At 45.5% G+C, this 16342-nt stretch overlaps 1 protein-coding gene across 5 annotated transcripts in view; it reads left to right on the top strand.

Moving 5' to 3' along the window:
• sbf1 (SET binding factor 1) overlaps positions 1 to 15851 on the top strand; it is a 66500-nt gene extending 50649 nt beyond the window's left edge. For 4 of the 5 annotated variants that reach the window (XM_084346186.1, XM_084346184.1, XM_084346183.1 and 1 more), the window contains 22 exons: positions 141 to 313; positions 410 to 483; positions 1845 to 2037; positions 2127 to 2254; positions 2350 to 2525; positions 4682 to 4818; positions 4977 to 5184; positions 5279 to 5475; positions 5723 to 5860; positions 5943 to 6038; positions 6290 to 6364; positions 6991 to 7163; positions 7302 to 7478; positions 7582 to 7683; positions 7776 to 7961; positions 9532 to 9658; positions 9808 to 9938; positions 10041 to 10385; positions 10682 to 10887; positions 11008 to 11095; positions 11226 to 11357; positions 11550 to 15851. In XM_084346186.1, coding sequence (XP_084202312.1) covers positions 141 to 313; positions 410 to 483; positions 1845 to 2037; positions 2127 to 2254; positions 2350 to 2525; positions 4682 to 4818; positions 4977 to 5184; positions 5279 to 5475; positions 5723 to 5860; positions 5943 to 6038; positions 6290 to 6364; positions 6991 to 7163; positions 7302 to 7478; positions 7582 to 7683; positions 7776 to 7961; positions 9532 to 9658; positions 9808 to 9938; positions 10041 to 10385; positions 10682 to 10887; positions 11008 to 11095; positions 11226 to 11357; positions 11550 to 11648 — 3361 coding nt within the window. In that variant the 3' untranslated portion in view covers positions 11649 to 15851. The remainder of the gene's footprint in view (positions 1 to 140; positions 314 to 409; positions 484 to 1844; positions 2038 to 2126; positions 2255 to 2349; positions 2526 to 4681; positions 4819 to 4976; positions 5185 to 5278; positions 5476 to 5722; positions 5861 to 5942; positions 6039 to 6289; positions 6365 to 6990; positions 7164 to 7301; positions 7479 to 7581; positions 7684 to 7775; positions 7962 to 9531; positions 9659 to 9807; positions 9939 to 10040; positions 10386 to 10681; positions 10888 to 11007; positions 11096 to 11225; positions 11358 to 11549) is intronic. The other variant, XM_084346185.1, reaches the window with a different exon arrangement.
• The last annotated feature ends 491 nt before the right edge of the window (positions 15852 to 16342 follow it).

Here is a 16342-nt window from a genome sequence, read left to right as displayed (position 1 = left end):
ATCAAACATTTAGTCTTCATTATTAAGGGGCTCAGCTCAGATGCTGTTTTGATTTGTCCTGTAGCACTTTTCTCAAGCTGGTAGTTTTTAGTTAGAATTTAGAACCACAAATGTTGAAGCAGTTTTTTCTTGTCTTGTAGTATTGCAGGCAGCATGGCCGAAAGTTACGACACAGAGAGCGGCTTTGAAGACGCTGAGAGCTCTGATGTGGCCAACTCTGTTGTGCGCTTTATCAACCGCTTTGTAGATAAAGTGTGTAATGAGAGCGGCGTGACCAACGAACACCTAAAGGCTCTCCACACCATGATACCAGGTACGGAGGCACCATACCCCCCGATCTCTCTTTGAACCACAGTGTCAAACCAAACCTAATGATGAAAATGTGTCACTTCTGTCCGTTCCCTCGCAGATATTGTTCAGATGCACATCGAGACGTTAGACGCAGTCCACAGGGAGAGTAAGAGACTGCCTCCGATCCAAAAGGTAACCAATTCCTATTTTTACGTTCCACTGGACAAAGGCCTCGCAGTACCCCAGCCAGCCCCGCCCACTCCCCTGTCCACCAATCCCTACAGCTCACAGTGTCACGGCAGGTACGCCAGAGACAGAACTGTGTGACTCACAGCACGCCTGAGCAGTGCATGCTGGGTGACTGCTCGCCCTTGTCGTGCCGTTTGGTCCCGGTGGAGCTCAGCCTGGCTGCTGCAGCTCCCCGAGGTCCTGCAGAGCTGAGTGCCTTCAGTCCGAAGGGTGTTGTTAGTCGTGCGTGCAGTGTGTTGGAGAGGGACAGTGGCTGTGCGCAGCCTGATATAACATGTTTGGTCATTTCACCAAAGACTTGTGAGTGGAACATGTAACTGCTCAGCCTCCTGGTGAGGTCCTCCTCCATCATCTTCCTGCCTCTGCCGTCACTATGTCCCGTCAGCGTTTTCTTTTGTTGCGTGTAAGTTCATGTCCGAGTGGATACGAGACTCTGGGCTGAGCTTAAACACAAAAACTATTGTGTGAAGTTTACAGCTATCGTGGCTTCAACAGTTGAATGGCGACAGAGGAAACTCAGCCCTTTTCCCGCTGTGTGAATGCAGCTGGAGTGTTTGGCATTAGGTGTTGTGCAACAGATTATGAAACAGGTTAGCAGAGTTATAATTCTTTTCCTATTTGAAGTGGAGTTCATTAGGAAGTCCAGGCCTCACTGGAGGACAGGAAGTGATGTAAGAGGCCAGAGGACAAAGCCAGCGTCATATTTCATACTGTTGGTATTCAGAACAGCTCAGCAGCGTCCAGAGGCCTGTAATCAAGCTCTGGATCCTCAGGGACTGTCCAAAGCACGACAGTCCTTGTATTTTTTAAGAAATATGAAATAAACACACCCAAGTGAATATTATTATACATTTGTTTCTGTGTATTTATCTTTTTATTTGTAACGTCGTCTCTGCCAAGATCCCACCACTCCAGATCAACTACATGTGTGTTATGCAACTTTAATACATTTATTTCAACATTAGCCTGTCTAATCTTTCCAAACAGTGCAGGTCATCCAGCCTGTAACCTCAGCATGGTTGTGGAAGCATGAGACTGTGAAGAGTGGAGTGTTTGTTTGGTCTTGTTTTGTGTATATACCGTAGGGCTGCACGGTTACTCATGTGTTATTGTATATTACAGGTGTAAGTGCCGCATTTAATTAGAGCAGCGCGTTAAAATTTCATAGATAAAAAATAATAAAAATGCAATTTTGTAGTGGCATTTTACTGGGATCAGATTCCTTCTTTTTCATATCTTGACTCGGTTTATTCACTCCTTCATTATTCTTCCTCCTCTCCTCCTCTCTTCCTGTCTCTGCACAGCCCAAGCTGCTGAGGCCAACACTACTACCCGGTGAGGAGCTGGTGATGGACGCCATGCGAGTCCACCTGATCCCCGACGGTCGCGAGGAGGCCACGGGGCTGATGGGAGGTCCGCCTCTGCTGCCTGCTGAGGGCGCCATCTTCCTCACCACCTACCGGCTCATCTTCAAGGGCACACCCACCGACCCACTGGGTGAGAAATGATACATTTTGAAAGGCCTGAGCTTATCCCTGTTCCTGTGTTTAAACCCTGCTCTTTGTCTGTGGCTCTTCCTCCTGCAGTGGGTGAACAGGTAGTGACTCGCTCGTTCCCCATCGCCTCTCTGACCAAGGAGAAGAGGATCTCAGTCACTTTACCCATGGACCAGTTTGTCCAGGAGGGGCTCCAGCTCCGCTCCAGCACCTTCCAGGTACTCTTGGATTCTAAACTTGTATCACAAAGAACCAGTTCCTCTTAGCTTGCGGTTCTTTTCTCTGATTTCATTGTTTTTCTGCCCACCTGTAGCTGATGAAGATTGCGTTTGACGAGGAGGTGGCATCAGACCTGGCCGAGGTTTTCAGGAAGCACATGCACAAGCTGCGCTATCCTCAACACGTCCAGGGAACCTTCGCCTTCACTGTGGGTCAGTGTGGGAAGATGGTGGTGGAGCACAAGACCAAGGACAAGAACCAGTCGCTCAAGTAAGGACACATCTCTGTAGAATGAGTTTGTCAGTGCAGTGCTTTTATGCAAGAAGAAACGGAACTACTTTCAGTTTTGCTCCAAGTAACCATTAATCAGAAACACAAGCACGATGTCTCTCAAGAGCCTGACAAGCTGTTAAGTTACTCATAACTTTGGACCCTGTCACATCCTGTGGGTCAAACACCATGTCCTACAGTGTAGTAACTCACATGGTGACACAGATGAGGCTGTAACAGCTGAATTTAGAACTGTTCCAGCTGTTGCTCTCATGTTTGCCCCATTTACCAAGTTATTCATTCACACCTGCAGCTCAAGAATTTTCACCCCGTATTTCACCTAGCTAAAGGTCATAAGCTGTTATAGTGTATTGTGTAACCGAGGTGGTAAAACCAAGAGCTTCTTTCCATCATGACTTGAATTTGAATTATAGCAGTAAGTGTAGCAGAGTAACTTCATTAACTGAACATAAATGACATGAAAAGTCAACTGATTGGCTTTCTGAAAAAAAAAAAAACACATTGTTATTACGGGGTGCAGAAGTATTTAGTCAGTATTTTGTTGGACAAATGTGATCTGGTCTTGTTCTCCTTTGCTGGTTGTGTAATGTGAGCAGCGTTACCTCTGCCACAAGCAGAGCTGATGCTATGTAGGCAGTGAGTTTCCTCTTTTTTAGGCGTGTGAAACTAGTTTTCCCTCACTTTGACCAGTAGAAAGGTGCTCCCTAGTGGCTAGTTAAAATAAAACAACAAAAGAAGTGATGGCCTTCTGAAAATTGCTCCAAAAATTATGAAAAATGTTATCCACAGCCCAAAGTGTCCTCAGATTGCTTCTTTTGTCCAACCAACAGTCACAAACCCAAAGACTCTTGATTTATTGTCATAAATGATGAAGAAAAGCAGCTAATCTTAACATTTAAGGAGCTGGAACCAGCTCTTGTTTGACATTTTTGCTTAAAAATGATTTTTTGATTCATCAACTAATTGTTGCAACTAAAACAGTGGCTCTCAACTTTCTGTCATGCCAAGTCTGTCCCTAACCTTAGAGGCTGAAAAAGTAGAGACTAGTCAGCATCAGGAAACCCTTGTTTGCTATTTTTAAAAAAAAAATGTTTTTTATTGTTTTCATTCAACTTTGTTTCACTCCATATTTTGACCAGGGTAAAAATATGTAGTGAGGGTTAGGTAACCCCAACCCTAACGCTTTTGCTGCAGGGGTGACTGCACATTAGGAGCATTAGGAGCTGCCTTTTATTTTTATAAGTGTTCCATGTAATGCAATGTATCTGCATGCATTTAAAGTCACCTCTGTCATGACGCAGTGCATTAAGCCTTGAGTGTGAAAACATGCTCTGAGGTCAGGTGTCCCACTCTGCTTTTATTGCACCAGGAGAACTGGTTGGAGCTCTCACAGCATCAACATGGAGGAGTTCATGAATATGATGCATTGAGAAAAGATTGCTGTAATCTTTTGCTTTTGGTTTTGAATTATCATTTCAGTCAAAGTGATCGCAGGAGTTAGTGACTTTACGTCACCTCACGTCAGTGTTTTTATAAATGTATTGGTAAATGCTCCAGTGTGGCCACTATGTGAATTTGTCCTCTCTTTATTCAAAGTCTCAGCAGCCAACCCCTCAGTCCCTTCCCACCCCTCTGACCACACACACACACACACACACACACACACACACACAGACAAAGTTCTCCCCTCTTTCTTTTCTGGAGAATGAATGGAGCACGAGAGAAGCCTTTGAATAATTCATTAGTGGAAAATGGGTCAGCCCTTTTATGGGCCCTGTTGTTTCCATCTCTGCACTGTGTGTGTGTGTGTGTGTGCGTGTGCATGTGTGTGTGCTTGTTTGTGCTAAATCTCCATTCAGACATATTAAGTCAGACTCAGGCCGTGTGGCATGCTAACCCAGCAACACACCAGTGAATTCATGGCTGTCGATTATGCACTGAGTTGAACATTGAATCAAATCAGCTCATTGTCAGCTGGAGTCGGGACACTGCTCAAGTGTAAAGGCACATTTGTGTGCTAAAAGGACCAACAGGAAGTGGATACCAAGTGACTTTGAATGGTGTAGAATCAGCCCAGTGATGTATTTTAAAATGTTCAACTATCTCTTTTCTTCCCTCCTTCTTGTCTTTTTCAGGACGCTCTCCAAAAACCTAGTGAAGAGTGCAAAGAAGACCATCGGCCGGCAGTATGTGACCCGGAAGAAGTACTCTCCCCCCACCTGGGAGAACAGGAGCAGCTTGCAGTCAGAGCTGGATGAGGATGAAATCTCAGGTAATCACAGTTTTATTTATTTCCCTCTCACATTTTAACAGTCGTATATCTCCAAGAGTTCATGTGTCATTTTTCACACTAATTGTGAATTTCAGCTCGTCACAGTCACATGTTAGTTCTGGAAATGAAACTCTTGTTTTTAACATTCTCCTTCACAGTTTCAGAGGAAGTGGACCAGAGCTCCCTCACCCTTTCCTCCACCATTCGCTCATCTGACAGACAGACCATGAGCAACGTCGTGGAGCGGGCCTGTTGCCGCGACTACCAGCGCCTGGGTCTGGGCACGCTCAGTAACAGCCTGACTCGTTCAAAGAACGAGCCTTTCAGGATTTCAACTGTCAACCGCATGTACACTGTCTGCAGGAGGTGAGACTACACATAGAAATGAGGGGTGAGAGGTGGGAGTGATATACAGACAGCATCTCTACAGTGCTTAATACAATGTGTGTGTGTGTCACAGCTACCCTGGCCTGCTGATTGTGCCTCAGAGCATCCCAGACACGACCATCCACAGAATATGCCGCTGCTACCGGCAAAATCGCTTCCCTGTGGTTTGCTGGAGGAATTCAAGAACCAAGGCCGTCCTGCTGCGATCTGCAGGCCTCCACGCCAAGGGGGTGGTGGGCTTCTTCAAGTCCCCCAATGCTCCTACTGCAGGTATATAACACAGATCTCATTTAGGCATCTAGTTGATAATTTACGTAATGTGCCAAGGTCAGAGGTCAACGAACTCTTGGTCTGACCTGAGTGATCAGGATATTACATGTAAACCGTACAAGAGATTAAGGGATAAGAGCTTAGAAGAACTGTTATCTAGCGCAGCTCGTATGCCAATAACCTGTACCTGTAAGTAATCGGTTACCTGAAACCTAAAGGTCTGTTCATGTGTTTTCTCTCTGTGCAGTGCCCTCCCAGGCAGACTCCACCAGTCTGGAGCAGGAGAAATACCTGCAGGCCATCATCAGCTCCATGCCGTCTTACAGCGAGAACAGCGGCAGGAACACACTCAGTGGCTTCACCTCCACACACATGAGCACCTCTGGTGGGTGGACTAGCACACAGCGACACAACACGCTACTGTCAGAAGAGCCTCATTGATCACTAATGCTTTCTTCTGTGCACAGACTCCTCAGACAAACTGAGGCAGCCCAAGATCGGCGCTCTGATGAAGCAGGTGATGGGCACCAAGGAGGATGTTCCAGGAACCTTCAGTAGAGGAGGTGAGACACGTGTGTGTCTGTGTGTCCCCATGTTGTAGTTCTCTGTTAGCTTTCTTACAGTCCTGGTTTCAAAACAAAATGTTTGAATTGTGTTTCAAGTCTTAAATCTGTTAGTGAAACTGGGACTGGGCCAGGAGGATGATGAATGAGTTGATTGTAGCTCATGTTTAGGGTGCGTGAGTGTGTGTGTGAAACCATCCTCCACTGTGTGGTGTTGTTGTTAACGGGCCGTCTTTGTCGTTTGACCTCAGCTCTGGGTCAAAGGGCGAAAGTCATCTCCCTCTCTCAGCCCAAAGTGTCTGGCAAGGCCAGGAACCCTCCTAGAGGTACAGTAGGCCCCGCCCCCTCCCCTCCCTCCACAACTGTCTAACCAATCAGATCTCTTTCCCAGTAGCGTCAGTGTGTTTGCCGTGGTTCCTGATAGTGTGCTGTCTCTGCAGACTAATGATCTGTTGTTCCTGCTTGTGTTTCCCAGATAGCCTCTGTGTGTGTGTGTGTGTGTGTGTGTGTGTGTGTGTGTGTGTGTGTGTGTGTGTGTGTGTGTGTGTGTGTGTGTGTGGGTGCGTGTGCGTGTGCGTGTGCATGCTGCTGCTGCAGCTCTACCGTCTGACGTCATGTTTGTTTCCTGTTTGATTCTTCTTCTCTCTGTTGAATGTCAGCAGCAATCAGAGTCATCTCATCATAATGTAGCTGTCATTGAGTCAGAAGTAGTAACTGGACTGAGTAGTTCTCAATCGTTCTTGCTTGTTTACCAGCATGGCTGTAGCTGTGGACCTTACACACATCAGTGTGTTTTAAAGGATCATTCCGGTTTATTCGGCTCGTGATAAACCGATATGATCCTTTAATGGCTGTTTAACATGAGAACGGTTTCGACAAGATGTTTGGTGATTCAGTCTTCCTGTCATGATTCCTTTGAAGACTCTAGCTTGTCTGTTTGTGTTACTCACAGGTAAATGGGGCAGTATCAGGGGCAGCGGGCGTCTAAGTGCCTACAACCCAGACGTGGGGACGCGCCTGGCAGGGAAAGAGTCTCCGCAGCCCAACGGAGGGCCGAGCGAGGCGCTGTTTCTCCGCCAGCAGAAGGCTTACCTCTACATCATCGGAGACAAGGCCCAGCTCAAGGTAAACAGTGAGACACTCGTTAACGTGATGTGTAGAATGTTGAAAAAATAAAATAAACATAAAGAAGGTTAGCAGAGAACAAAGAGCTTCTTGGTCTTGGTTGGCATTTATTCAGTTCTAACTTGTTGTTGTGTTCAGGGAGGGAAGCAGGACTCGTTCCAGCAGTGGGAGGTGGTCCCCATCGAGGTGTGTGACGTGCGGCAGGTGAAGAACAGCTTCAAGAAGCTGATGAAGGCCTGCGTGCCGAGCTCCTCGACCTCCGATCCCAACATGAGTTTCCAGCGCTGCCTGGAGGACTCCGAGTGGATGGGTCTGGTAAGTGCTCTCAGTGGAACATTTACTGCCCACGTGCCTTTTGTGACCTTCAGCTTTCTTTTTTACTCACCCTGTGTGTGTGTGTTTGTATACGCGTGTCCAGCTACACAGGGTGCTGCAGGTCTCTGTTCTGGTAGTGGAGCTTCTGGAAGCAGGCTCGTCGGTCATGGTCAGCCTGGAGGACGGCTGGGACGTCACCACGCAGGTTTGACTGACACCTAAAGTCTTTATCGGCTGACAGCTGTTCTTTGACTGAGGCGTAGCGTTGACGTGCTGTGTGTGTGCGTGTGTGTGCAGGTGGTGTCACTGGTGCAGCTGCTGTCTGATCCATACTATAGGACATTCGACGGCTTCAGGCTGCTGGTGGAGAAGGAGTGGCTGTCGTTCGGCCACAGGTTCAGCCACCGCGGGGCACAGACGCTGGGCAGCCAGAGCAGCGGCTTCACCCCTGTCTTCCTGCAGTTCCTCGACTGCGTACACCAGGTGGGTCTGCAGCTGCATGTGAGGCTTTATTCACTAGAGGAGTGCAGCAGAAATTCAGTATTGAAAGGATGTTTTTGTTTTTCAACTAAAGATCAGATTTATGCAAATAAAGCACAAAAGTCAGAGTCAGAATCACTCTGATTTATCTGTCCATGCACAAGGACTTGGACAGAATATTAGTAACAGCTGAGACGAGAAGCAGTGTAGAATGATGTATATGTCTCAGCCTCCTGTTCTCTTTCCTCTTACTATATATACTGTATATAATACTCTGTGAGCCTGTGACTGTATTTCCTGTTTGGCTCATCAGTGACGTATGTCCTGCCCTCTTATCATATGCAGGATGTGTGGTTTAGATTTAGCGTCAGTGGCCCACAGTTCTGACCTCGCCCCGTCTGTGACACTTAAAATACTCTGCCGTCCGACGCATCAGAGGTTGATTAACGATGACCATGTTGTATTATTTTCCGCTCTCTGTTCACACTCTGTGCTGTATGATAACCTAAAGAAAGAACAGGAAGGGACAAGGTGTACACACACTAACAGCTGCCACTGAAAGCAGTTGTTAGTGTACATAAATCTATGACATAATAACAAGATGACATACAGCAGAATGTAAACAAGAGTGAATGATTGTTTAATGTGTACAAGCTTTAGCAGCGGTGCACTGCAGTCAATGTTCCTTTGAAAACACAACTTTTCTCCTCAAAGATTAACAGACAGACTGAGGGTTCATTTATCTGACTTCAAACTGAAGAAGGAGACTGAAACCACCTGTTTCCCAGCCCACAGTGTCTTCATAAGTAGTTAAATATCACCTAACAGCCCCCTCATATTTTTCAGTGTGTTTTTAGACCAAAGAAAAATTGTAGGTGCCATCACACTTGCAGGAAATCTCCATCTTGAAGGGATGGTTTGGGTTTTTTGAAGTAGGACGTATGAGGTACTTCACCATAGTCAGTGTATAACTAAAGTAGACGGCAGTCAGCACACCTCCAGTTTGGAAACGTGGCAGTAGTACTGGTGTTTGAAGGTCAGCAATGTGCTGCTGCAAGAAATCAGTTTGAAATGTACTAAACGCTAAACTTCCAGTGTTTTCACCACTTTACCTACATGAAGCTGTTACATCACTCTCCCACGTCACCAGACTCCTTTGACAAAAACAGTAATTTTACCTCCCAGAACTTGGGAGTTACTGATCTACCGCTGCCTCGATCGGTTAGTTTGTTTGTGTTATTATGCGACTTTGGTGAATCTGAACTAACCCATTAAAACACCGCCATCTACTGCAGGTGATAAACTGATAATGGAGAAGGACCTCATTCAACCCCATTTCAGATAATCCTAGCTATCCCTCTAAAGCTAATTTATATTGTCCATGAAGGTCTGTGTGACGTACATTAGGGTCCACATGGATCATCTTTAATGACCAGGACTTAATCCATGTATGCAGACACGCTATGTAATATAAACAGAGCCATGTGCACGCCTGGCTGCCAGCATCCCTTTGTGGACCATGTCCTCCCCTTCAAACTGTAACCCTGACCTGTGTCTCTCCCTCCACCCTCAGATACACCTCCAGTTCCCCATGGAGTTTGAGTTCAGTCAGTACTACCTGAAGTTCTTGGCCTACCACTACGTCTCCAACCGCTTCCGCACCTTCCTGCTCGACTCCGACTACGAACGCATAGAGCTGGGTAAGAACATGTCCGAGTCTACAGGGTGTCATGTTGTGACGGATGTCCACTACTTGTAGCATTGCTTCAGTAACCCGTACCTATAGGGGCAGTGTGTGTGTGTGTGTGTGTGTGTGTGTGTGTTCCTGACGAGTCCTGTTTGTGTGCAGGAGTGCTGTATGAAGAGAAAGGTGACAGGAAAACCCCCCAGGTGTGTAAGTCTGTGTGGGACTACATCGACAGACTCAACAAGAAGACGCCCATCTTCTACAACTACATGTTCTCTCCTGAAGACGAGGAGGTGAGACCACTGAAACATTCACCTGCTTGTATTTTATATATTCAAGTTAGATGATGAATGATCATAGACACATTGAAACAACAGAGTCATTGTGTGCCACAGGTACTGCGGCCATACACCTTCATCTCCAACCTGAAGGTGTGGGACTTCTACATGGAGGAGACTCTGTCAGAGGGGCCCGGCTACGACTGGGAGCTGAGGGGCCGGCAGGAGCGCGTAGCGGAGGAGACGCCCGAAAAACCCGACACCAGCGGGCCGAAGTCGCAGCGGCGCATCGTGTGGCCGTGCTACGACAGCCTGAGCAAGGCGGTGCCTGACGCCATCACCAAGCTGCTGCAGGACATGCAGAGTCTGGAGGCGGAGCTCGGCCAGACGTCAGAGAAGTGGAAGGACACGTGGGATAAAATCAAGACCACGCAGAGAACTGAGACCAAACTGGAAAGCAAGGTGAGGCCGACGGTTTCTTTTCACCGCCCGAAAGATCTCTGTGTACAAAGGCTATTCTAAGATTAAGTTGTGAATGCAGCACAGTTTTGCTACAAACCCTGTAGTCTAGGATTTGAGAGCAAACACTGTGTACGCTGTTTTCCTCTGACATCTGCTGGTGAAAAAGCAGAATGCAGCTTATGGAAAGTTTCAGATCATCGTTAGATCATTTTTAAAGATGATTTAAGTCGGTTGTAAACTGTGGTTGTTCTCCTGGAGTAGACTGTCACCTGAATCTTCTCCTCCTCCCTCCTCAGCCGTCGTTCTCCAGCTCCTTGCTGATGTCGTCCAACCTGAGCCACCAGCGCCGCTCTCAGGGCGTCTACCTGCAGGAGAGCGGCGTGGGCTCCTCCATCAACCTGGCTCTGGACTGTGAGGCCAGCGCCACCTCCACGCCTGTGGCTGGTCGGACCAGCACCAGTACGCTCTACAGCCAGTTCCAGAGCACGGAGAGCGAGAACAGGTCCGTAGCCATCACTCTGTATACTGATTATTCCCATAATGTCTTATGCTGTCTGGGATATCCATTTGAATATATGTCGAATGTGTCGTAATTAAAACACTTCTTACCTTCTACCATCAGGAGTTTTGAAGGCATCCTGTATAAGAAAGGGGCGTTGTTGAAACCATGGAAACCACGGTGGTTTGTGCTGGACAAGACCAAACATCAGGTGAGAATGAGGGCTGCTGGAAATGAAGAGTTTCCATCATGAAACAAAATAATACATTTATAGTGTTTGCTTAAACTATTTATTAGACATTGTAATTGCATCAGTGTCTAACAATCGTCCCTGTCCCCAGCTGAGATACTACGAGACCAGGCAGGACAAGGAGTGTAAAGGCGTGATCGAGCTGGCCGACGTAGAGTCCGTCATTCCAGGAACGCCTGCCATGGGAGCACCGAAAAACATCGACGAGAAAGCCTTCTTTGATGTAAGTTCATACATAAAGCAGTTAACAAGTGAGACCAGACTCAAAACAAAATGGCTCTTTTTAACTAGCCAAATGTAACTGCCAGCGTACAGCCATGTTGTCTCTGGTTTGTTGACGCCTCTGTAGTTCTCTTCACCAAGCAGATATTCCTAATTGACCGCTGGAATTAATTTCTCTTCTGTCGTCTTTCAGCTCAAGACGACCAAACGAGTGTACAACTTCTGTGCCCAGGACAGCCTGAACGCACAGCTGTGGATGGACAGTGTTCAGAGCTGCCTGTCAGACGCCTAAAGAGGAGGCGGGACTCTTTAAGGAGCAATGCAACCAGGAACGAATGAGCTGTGCTGCGGCACCTGACGGACATCTCTGCCGACCAATCCCAACGAAACAGGGAGGGGAAGGGGCCTTTCACCACTTAAGCTCTGTTCTGTTTGCTAGTGTTGAACTAATAACCTCGCGTCACAACGTTTCAGTGTTTTTGTTATAAAAATGAGAAAAAGAAAAAAAAAAAAAAGTCCCTGAAGAACCACTCGCTGTCGTCTCACCAAGTAGCCGCAGCCTCTCACCCCCCCCTCCGACGGTCTGACCACTATGTGCGCTGGATGTGTGTGCGTGCACTAAAACAATGCATATTAAAGCATGTTGTCGCATTTCTGTGAGGCGTCCTGCAGCTCGGACCAGCATGAAGATCTTTCCAGACCCTCCACCTGTAAACCAGAACCCCGCTCTCCCTCCTACTAACCCTGTTCGCCCTTCGAGACACACTGGGGAGGAATGACGGAGGAGCTGCAGTCGGCCCGGCCACGCACAGGACTCGTTAGACTGCTCTGGAGAAGGATAAAAAAAAAGATGGACTGGTGGGTTGACGGACCAAAACAACCCAGAGGAACACACACGCTGACAGTTAACGCTCTTCCCTCCGGTCCTCAGTCCTCTCTTTGCCTCTCACTGCCTGATGTAGCCCATTCGCATCAATATTCAGAAGTTTTAGAGGAAGTCAAGTGTGTCGCTGTGAGGGGGAGGTGGGGGGGCTCCTCAACGGTTCATGAAGGATTTCCTTTTCTTTTTTTGTTTTCCAAAATCTAAATTTGTACCAGAAAGAGATCAATGCTCATCACCTGTGGTCAGCAGGCGACGCTGATGCTGATATACTGTGAAAGCCATGAATCAGTCGTAGAGATCAAACCAGGGGAGCCAGTTGGAGATGGGAGTCTGTCAGGTATTGAGTGTGTCGGTGAACTTTCACTGAGAGTGTTTACAAAATAGATTAAAAAAAACCTCCCTCACTAAGCTAAACTCTGCTCTTCACCTGTGTGTTTCTAATCCGTACAACCACTATTAACATTCAGATTTTTTTAAGGGATGCTGAAGGAAAAAGGAGGGATTTATTTTCTTGTGATGTCTTAAATACAATCTATAGAAGGAGATCTGGAAGGTAGGAGATTAAGGAGGATACTAATGAACAGAGTGATATTATGGGATGCTTTGGAGAGAATACAGTTTTTAGAGATGGATATTGACTCGCCACAGTGCTCACAAAGTGTCAGAAACTGGATGTTTGTTAAAGGAAAATTCAGGTATTTTTCAACCTAGATCTCCTAAATGTGTCCACTATGACTATGCTGACATTGTACTCACCACCTGTGATGTTTGCTGGAGCTGTGTTTTATGACTCCAGCGAACCACATAATACTTTAATATTAATTGAAATTATTTTAAATGCTCGTCTCCAAGTCTGACTGAAAGTAAACACAGAAATTTGCCCTGTAGATTAGCGATTGTAGCTAATTGCAAGCTAGTTTGGTTAGCAAACTAGCATACTACCCGTTCATCTGCAGCAATACCGAACATTTACTACTGCGTATTGTTTCATATAGCAAGATTCTACTAAAAACAGGTAAATGGATGCTAAAAAATATTCTTAAGGATGGAATTTCCTTCAATCCAGCCAGCTGGAAGTAGATCCCTACGCAGATGCTAATCCAGAGGACTACTCTCTGTGTTTACTTTTGTCTGGACGCTTAGAAATAATGAATGTAACATTTAATTCATTTGGAAAGCTTCTGGAGGCTCTCGCTGCTTCATGAGATTTATTGTTGCCGTCATAGAAAAATCTCCAAAACATTAACCTTTCAATAAGCTAAGCTAAACGACCTTGTTGTCAGCTATGTGACAATGATTTCTTAAAAACATTATTTAGCTTAAAATGTAAGAGAATTTCCTCAACCAACAAGGAAACACGTGATTGTTTAGTTTTTTTTAGAACATTTCCGAGTTAACAAAATTCAGATATGCTGTCATGCTGGAGTCGTTTTTCTCATATTTTTTTTACAAATGGAGGTGGTGAGTGCAAATCACTCATTGGTCAGAAAGGCCACAACTATGGACATAAGAAAAATATCAGAATTTTCCTTTAATGATGCTGGGACAGGGGAACGTCTGAGAGCTGGTCACATACATACAAGCCTCCATCACATTCACTCGTACTCGGTGTGTGGGACGCGATGCTGTTCAGACTCACTGTCCGCTGCATCAACACAGCCCAGTGTTAACTTGTACATAGACGAGTACATCTGTAACAGTTATAGAGGAGCCGTACGTTTAGCTGGAAGGTTTCAAACATCAAGTCACTTTTGTTTTTAACGTCAATGGTTTGTCTGACCGCCCCCGCCCCCACCCCCCACCTCCATCACCTCTCTCCTCCACACACACACAAACCACTCTGACCCACACGTGTTAACACAAACCCTGCTATGTAAAATACGGTTCTACTGCTGTCTTTGTTGAACATAAAATTTGAAATTGTAGATTTTTTTTTGTGTCTAATAACTCCTTTGTATATACTACTCCAGATTTGTATGTAACGTTTATGGTAGTAATTTATTTAACTTGTCTCCTCAGTAAGAAAGTTCCTCAAGCACCACTTTATTTTTAAATTAGGAATTCAATGTGCCATTTGTTTATTTCTGTATTAATGTGACTAATGCTTTTTTTTTTTTAAACGTTCAAGTAAACCCTCAATGTCTTTTTTTTTTTTTGTAAACATGGTCGTCCTTACTCAATACCAACCGTTATTGAAAGAGTGGACATGGTGTGTTAGTGGAAGAGGAAGCCTCTGGGCTGGTTTTTAAAGGCTGGTTGGATTTTACTGTGTTGCTCACCCACAGTGGTGGGATGTTCTGGACGAAAGGGTACAGTCACAATAAATTTCACACGTATGAAGTCTTCCTGGTGCTGGGTTCTGCTGGCTGGCCTGCTGCGAGCTTAATGGACTGCTTTTGTGTTCGTTAAATAGTCAGTGACAAGGTGGGTGCCTACATGTGCTGGATGTCAGAAGTCTCCATATTTAACTGAAGGACACTGGCATGACCATTTAAAATGCACGGTGTAGTAGTTTATGATATAAAATGAGAACAACATTATTTAAATGATAAGCTCACCCATTTCTCATTAAATCTACTCATCTACATGCTGATGGAAATTTTCAATCAGCATGTGGATGAGAAGATGTAAGTACATTTTCATTTTTGGCTGAACTTATCCTTGAATACAGTAATATTATTACATTTATTAAGTTTTGGGGAAAAATTATGTGTTCACAAACCTCACAGAATAACAAAACCACGCTGAAAAGCAAGATTCAATGCCCTCTCTGCACCTGCAACCACAACCAACTGCTGTCACGGTGTTCTGGTAATTCTGAGTTTATCTTAATTTAACAGTAATTTAACGATATTCAATTCACTATTATGAAGACAGAAAACTCCAGCACATATTCACATTTGAGAGAATTTTAAAAGTGACACAAACTGATCTTCAGCTGCTCCTAAAGCTCTGTAGAACATCACAGGATGTATTTAAAATGTTCCTGTGAATCACGTTTCCAGACATTTTAGCGCTGGACAGTTGGCGTCTTCTCACGAAATATTTAACGACACCCAGATTGTTGGAAAACAGACTGATGTGATTCCTGGATTGAAGGCGCCTCATCTCTTGTACTAGCAAGCATGATAAAAAAAGGTTACAAACCAGCTCTATAGTTGAAGTTTCTGTAGCTTCCTGTGGTGGTTTTAACTATATCAAACTAAGACTTCGGCATCCATTCAGTTTGCTGGAGGTCTAGCATCATGATGGCACAGTGTTGAGTTTGAGGTGCCCTTGCACATCTTTAAATAATCTCGCCCCCCGAGGAACAGATGGACCACAGCGGCAGCAGGAACCCGCCCGTGGGAAGACTCAGTGTGTCCTTGTGTTGTGACTGCGGTCTTCATCCTGTCAGCCCCAGCTCATCTTTTCACTCTAGTTTACTCATCTCTCTGTGGTAACGCTCTACAACAAACAGCTGTATTAACCACAACAGCATGACATAATCCTTTTTATTTATTTTTGTTCTTTTTATTTTTTATTAGAAATGACTTTTCTGAGCCGGGTTATGTTGTCAATCATGTCAATATAGTTTTTAGAATCCAAATAAAAACTGTGGGTTTAAATGTTCACCTGTGTTTTGTGTATTGACTCATTTAACCAAGTTTGACCTCAGATATCAAACCACATACTTACATATTTGTTAGCCAGCAGTTGTCCCTTTGCACATCCAGCAGGCACAAATCACCTCATGGAGTCCAGTATTCTCTCTTTAGCTGATAAATGCTGCACTATGTTCACCAGCTGGTCCCCAACTCCGTCTGTCTGCAGTTTGCTGAAGAGCAAAGGCCTGCACTACTGAGGATCTGTGGTTAGCGAGGTAACTTCAGGGTTAACTCTGGGTTTTTTAGCGTTACAACGGCTTCTTACTTGGGGACATCGTCATGGTAACTTATGCTGCACACCTGACCTGCTTCGGAGCAGGTTGTATTCCAGATAACAGATCAGCACATATAAAAGCACCACCTTCTGACCAATCCATCATTCACAGAATGTCCTGTGAAGCTCACTGAGCAGATCGTGACAGGTGTACTCATGTAGGATGCCCCCTCCTGTCCACA

Source organism: Pagrus pagrus, assembly GCF_965226575.1.
Source record: "Pagrus pagrus genome assembly, chromosome: 23".
Taxonomy (NCBI): Eukaryota; Metazoa; Chordata; class Actinopteri; order Spariformes; family Sparidae; genus Pagrus; species Pagrus pagrus.
Note: the sequence above shows the minus strand (reverse complement) of the source record. Positions and strands in the feature narration are given on the sequence as shown.